This window comes from Nicotiana tabacum, chromosome 7 (assembly GCF_000715075.1).
Source record: "Nicotiana tabacum cultivar K326 chromosome 7, ASM71507v2, whole genome shotgun sequence".
Lineage (NCBI taxonomy): Eukaryota > Viridiplantae > Streptophyta > Magnoliopsida > Solanales > Solanaceae > Nicotiana > Nicotiana tabacum.
This window is the reverse complement of record NC_134086.1, coordinates 143,687,545-143,693,998: the sequence shown is the minus strand read 5'-3', so window position 1 is coordinate 143,693,998 and position 6,454 is coordinate 143,687,545. Positions and strand designations below refer to the sequence as shown.

The following is a 6,454-nucleotide window of genomic DNA, read 5'->3' as shown; positions in this document are numbered from 1 at the left end:
CCTTGATGTAGCCCCATTTCAACCGAAAAATGCTCGGAGTCGCCTCCTACTATCCTAACTCGAGTCTTAGCCCCATCATACATGTCCTTAATTGCCATAATATAAGGAACCGACACACCTTTTGCCTCCAAGCATCTCTAGAGAACTTCTCTCGGAACCTTGTCATACACTTTCTCTAGGTCAATAAACACCATGTACATATCCTTCTTTCTCTCTCTGTATAGTTCCACCAACCTCCTAATAAGGTGTATAGCTTCTGTGGTGGAACGACCCGACATGAACCCGAACTGGTTGTCGGATACAGACGTTGTCATCCTCACCTTCGCTTCAACCACCCTCTCCCATACTTTCATGATATAACTCAGTAATTTGATACCCCTATAACTGTTACAACTCTGAATATCACCTTTGTTCTTATACAATGGAACTACCGTACTCTACCTCCACTCATCCGGCATTCTTTTGGCCTTAAAAATAACATTAAACAACTCAGTCAACCACTCCACACCTGCTCTTCCTACACACTTCCAAAATTTCACTGGAATCTCGTCTGGTCCGGTCGCTCTGCCCCTCCTCATCTTACGCATAGCCCCTACGACCTCCTCGACCTCGATACGCCTGTAGTGCCTGAGGTCACGGTGACTTTCGGAATGCTCTAATTCGCCTAGCACAATATCACAATCCCCTTTTTCATTCAGAAGTTTATAAAAGTAAGTCTGTCATCTCCTCTTACTCTGGGCATCTTCCACCAGTACTTTACCATCTTCATCTTTGATGCATCTCACTTGGTCCAAATCTCGAGCCTTCCTCTCTCTCAACTTGGCCAGCCAGAATAACTTCTTCTCCCCGCCTTTTTCCCCCAGTTCCTTATACATGCGACAATAAGCCGCAGTCTTAGCCTCCGTGACCGACATTTTAGCTTCCTTCCTAGCTACCTTATATCTCTCCACGCACGCTCGTCTCTCCTCCTCACCTATGCTCCCAACTAACTTCAGGTATGCTGCCTTCTTCGCTTCCACTTTACCTTGAACCACTTCATTCCACCACCAGTCTCCTTTTGCCCTCCGGAGACACCGGTAGAGACCCCTAACACCTCTATCGCAGACTCCCTTATGCAGTCTGTTGTCGCTGAACACGTAGTGTTCGCATCCCCACTGCTCCTCCGTGCTCCCATAGCTGACAACCGGCACTCCAACTCTTGGGCTTTATCCTTAGTCAAGGCTCCCCACCTGATTCTTGGTCTTCCCCGAGCAGACCTTTTCCTCCTCTTTAACCTAATACCAACGTCTAGCACCAAAAGTCTATGTTGCGACACAAGTGTCTCACTCGGAATCACCTTGCAGTCCTTGCACAACCCGTTATCACACCTCTTGAGAAGGAGATAGTCAATCTAGGTCTCCGCTACTGCATTTTGAAAAGTAATCAAATGCTCTTTCCTCTTTGAAAATCCAAAGTTCGCAATCACCAACCCAAAAGCCTCAGCGAAGTCCAACAACGATGTTCCTCTTCCGTTCCTCTCCCCAAAACCAAAGCCTTCATGCACCTCGCCATAATCACCTGCGGTCGCCCCAATATGACCATTGAAATCCCCTCCTATGAATAGTTTCTCTGTATGCGGAACCTGGCGCACAATCTCATCTAACACCTCCCAGAAGTGTCGTTTAACCTCTTCATCTAGGCCCGCATGCGGCGCATAGGCACTAACAACATTCAGGGTGTACTCTCCAACCACCAACTTTATAGTTAGGTCTAAATCCATATTGACTAATTGATTTTCAATTGGAATTTTGGAAGTGAATAATGAGGTTCAAAAGTTAATTTTTAACATTATTGACCATACGAGTTGCCTTCAAAAAAAAAAAACTGTACATGAGTCCACCTAATATTTAGGCTATCAACTTCAAAAACGCTATTGCATTTTTCTCTTCCTCATTAATACCCAATCAAGATTTTCGTATATCCTAAGATATTCTAGTCTCTTCTAACTTTAATTATTTCCCCCTTTTATTGGCGAAATATTTTACTTTTATTCGTTGAGTTTAAGCTGTTCCTTATGTAATACGAGTATTAACAAAAGTTCTAAGGCTTTTCATTTTTTATTTCAAATACATGCAGAGTATCGCTTAGCCAAATTTTAAAATGAAGGGCTTAGAAGTCATAACGATCACATCCCTCATCCTGAGAAAAAGAAAATAAGGAAAAAAGAAATCGTAGAATTCATCATGTCAAATAAATATTCGGTGTTTGTTAAAGATTTTCTAATCTTTCAACTGGAAAGTTGATTCTAGTTTTTCAAAATTTCTAGGCCTTTTACTTGGACTTGTTACATAACTCTCAAACGCTCGGTTGCACCTTATTGACGTCCAATTCCATACTATGATATATTCTTTTATTAAATTTATAGAGTAGAGGTCAAACTTTAGGTAGAGGACTACATTGGTTCTTTTAATTTGGTCGAAATACAAGAAATATAGAATCAAATTAGCAGATATTTTCCTTTTCCCTGATAAAAAACGAGATCACATCATTTTTCTATTTCTTTGGGTATATCTAAAGGGAATCTTAGATGACATTTTACTGCAAGGTGTATACTTTGGAGAACTACTTTAGAGTTATGCCCAAAGAATGAAGAAAAAGAAAAGAGTTTTAGATGATATTTCCACTATCTACCAGAATTGAGCAAGAAATTGATACTGATACAATACACATTGGCAAGCAGGAGAGCCCCAAACGTTAACCTTATTTATTCTTATCTGAAACTTTCTTCTAACTATACTTAATAAAATATAATAATCTTCATTTACAATTCGCAAGCTTGTGAGAGCTGAACCACATATTCATCTTTAGAGAAACGCTAAAGAAAAAAGAAAAAAACCCCTACAAGACAAAGACTTTATAACTAAAAAATGAGGTTGAAAAAAATTAGGAAAAGAAAATAAGAGAAACATTTATCACCGTTCGATCATCTCGGAGTCCTGATCGAACGAATCAGGCTTCTTACAACTTTTCATCCTCAACAGTCCGTACAACTTCCGGAACTCCTTCGCCACAGGAACAGAGTCCTTCCAGTTGACGCCACCTGTCTCCTCCGCTTGCGGCGACGGCGACGGAAACGGCAGGGCTGGTGACGATGCACTGTCACTCAACCGTTTTCCCCTCCCCGCGATCTTTCCCTCCGTTCCGTTAGACTGTAACGCCGTGATGACGGACTTCAAAGCCCTGCTCGGGGAGCTCCGGTTGACCATCATCAACTCGCCGATCGCCGCCGGACTCATGGTTGCGCCGCTCTGGAAAATCTCCTCCACTTGCGGAAACAGCTTGTGCTCCTTTACACCCAAATAATTATTCGCTAAAGACCTAAAAGAATTAAAATCACATAAAGGGAAGTGTATGTGTACATCAATTCTACCAGGCCTTAACATAGCTGGATCAATATGCTCTTTGCTGTTCATTGTAAAAACCATAATCTTCTCATCGCCGCAACATGAATTTACAATACCATCCATAAAATTAAGCAACCCCGAAAAGCTTGTGGTAATTAATTTCTCGTTGATCAAACGATCGAGATCTTCGATTACGATTAAGGATCGGTTTGTGGTTTGTAGCAAAAGGAGTTTGAGATCAGAATCATCGGAAACCCGAGACAAATCAACGTCGTAAACATCGTAGTTCAGGAAATTCGCCATGGCGCCAATGAAGCTTGATTTTCCAGTACCAGAGGGACCGTACAGGAGGTAATTACGCTTCCAAGCCCGGCCCATTTTGTGATAGTAATTTTGGGATTTGGTAAACGTATCAAGATCGGATTTTACCTTATTTTTGAGATCGGTGTCCATGGCTATGGTGTCCAAAGTCGCAGGATGTGTAAATGGAACAGATCTCCACCGTCCCTTTATGGGATTTTCCGACGGCCCATTGTTTAGGAACAATTTCAATTCTCTTCTTCGCTGTTCGATATCGTCAGAGACTGTATGAATATGCTGAAAATATGGGGGGAGAATTCTGCGCTTATCTTTCTTCTTAATCCTCAGCAAGAAACTCCGATTACAAACTCCATTATTAAATCTTTCAACTTTGTTTACCCAGGAAATTCTGGCTCCGAGGAATTCGTCTTCAATTACCTGATTGTCGTCTAAAGATAAGATAATATCAGTAGATTTTTTACCGGAGAAGAGATTGGTGAAGTTTGAATCTTCAACTGATGGCAAAGAATTGACATAAAGGGAAACTCTCCGGTAAAACTGATTGTCTTGTCCATTTTCATTCAGCTCTGCAACTTTAAGATACTGATGAACGTGAATTCTGTCGTCGACCCAATTTGCCCATTTACGCAAAACAAATATCAAAGCTGTTCTATACAGGATAAATCTAGCGAGAAATAAAAAGCAAGGAACCAAGACCAAAAGGAAAAGTATATTTACAACCCACATATTGGTGGTAAATTAAGCTTCAGACCAAATAAAGTTGGAATCTTTCGCCGGAAAATTAGAAAAAGAGCTCGATATTAAGCTTTGTTTCTCAGGGAAACTAATAATATCCTTTTTTGTATTCGGCGGAGAAGAGGGTTTAGAGATATATGAAAAAGCGAAGTATTCGGTGAAGAAGGGTTATCTAAGGAGAAAGTGAAGGAAGATGGTTTATATATATAGTTTAGTTTAATTAAAACAGTATTGTTTGGTGTGAGATGGTTACTCTTTGGTAGCAACTTTCCAGCCAAGAAATTTAAGGCCCTTTTGCTGGACTAACTAGTGGACAGTTGAGACTATGTCCCCCTCTCCCGTATAGACTCAAACCTTCGTATAACTCAAACCTCCGTATAACAACCTTGTTTGTTTCATATATTTTTAAATATTATAATGAGTTATTGTTATAAAAAACATATATTATAATAAAACATAAAATTTAATTTAAAAAAATTAACTTTTATAAAGAACTATTATTATATAAAAATACTGTTATATAGAAGTCTAACTATATTGGAGAGTGACAAATTGGAAGTACCCTTTGATGGGACACTATTAACATTTACTTGCACTCAATTTACGTCTAATTAATAGCGGCATGATATGTGATTATTCAAAGTTTTATTTTCTTATTATGTTGTTTAATGGATATGTTTCTCACCTCATCAAATTACTTAATTATAAACAAGTTGATATGATATTTATATCATATAAATAAGTGCATGACAAGTATTTACTATAGATATTTATTATTTTATCATTATAAATTACTACTCATATTTATTTTATCCTTTTTAAATCACTTAACAACAAATAAGTTAATACAATACTCCCTCCGGTCCATTTTAATTGAATTTTTTGGTTGTTTTCACACATTAATAATAGAATTGGCTATATTAGCCCTAATTTGTTAATTGAAAATACAACAAATACTCCCAGGCTCTTTACTTCAAGAGGAAATGAAAAAAAAAGAGGATAATTCATTCTTGATATCTAAAAAAAATAAATATTGTGGACCACGGAAAAAAAAGTGAAAAAATCAAATAAAGTGGATCGGAGAAACTACTCTTTCCGGTCCATAATAAGTGACTTTTTTTACCTATACCCTTATAAAAATATGAACTCCTAGAGATAAAAGATGTATTCACTAAATTACCCTTAATTAACTGTTACCTTGACACATTAGGATTAGGGGTGTACATGGACCGGGTTGGTTCGATTTTTATCAAAACCAAACCAAACCAACTATATCGGTTGAATTGGTCCGATTTTGTCGGGTTTTCGGATTTTTTTATTGCATGAATATTATTTCAATCTTACTTTATTAAAATTATAGATAAAGCTTTGATAAGTGAATATATGTTTAGTAAATATGAAAAAATTGACAAACATATGATCTATTAAAATATTCTAATGGGAGAATTTTTTTGGTAACACATGATAGTTATTTTCTTAGTCGTCTAACAATAATTTTTCGTTAATTTACACTTTCAAGGTTAATACATGAGAGGATCCCAAATATTTCTACATTTTCTAAAGAAAAATCACTATAAAGTCTTAAAAATATAAATAAAATTTATATATTTATATGTCGTTTTGGTTCGGGTTTTTTTACTCAATACCAAATCAAGTCAAACCAAACCTAGTGGGGTTTTTTAATCGGTTCGGTTTGGTGCGGTTTTCCGGTTCGGTTTGAACACCCCTAATTGGGATATGTAAATAAGGCAAATTTTGAAAAAATAAAATTAATTTGTTTTTTATTATGTAAAATGATACTTATTTTGAACCAAAATAAAAAGGCCAAAAAGTTACTTATTATGGATCGGGGATATAATTTAACTTAGACAAACCATTATTTCAAATTTCAACCGAGACAAAACGTTGTTTATTTTGAAACTACCAATTAATTTTCAATTTTCCTCCTATAACAAATTAAAAATCGTACTGTAACATTTAATGCCTACATAACCTTATGAACTCATTTTTGACAT

General features: G+C 37.2%; 1 protein-coding gene across 1 annotated transcript; it reads right to left on the bottom strand.

The window, feature by feature from the left end:
* Positions 1–2,723: 2,723 nt before the first annotated feature.
* LOC107788857 (AAA-ATPase At2g46620-like) lies at positions 2,724–4,691 on the bottom strand. Its single transcript, XM_016610587.2, has one exon. The coding sequence runs from the start codon at positions 4,428–4,430 to the stop codon at positions 2,952–2,954; it is 1,479 nt and encodes a 492-aa protein (XP_016466073.1). The 5' UTR covers positions 4,431–4,691; the 3' UTR covers positions 2,724–2,951.
* Positions 4,692–6,454: the final 1,763 nt, after the last annotated feature.

Bases quoted from the DNA above. Each gene is read 5' to 3' on its own strand.
- LOC107788857 (XM_016610587.2), bottom strand. From the start codon at position 4,430: ATGTGGGTTGTAAATATACTTTTCCTTTTGGTCTTGGTTCCTTGCTTT.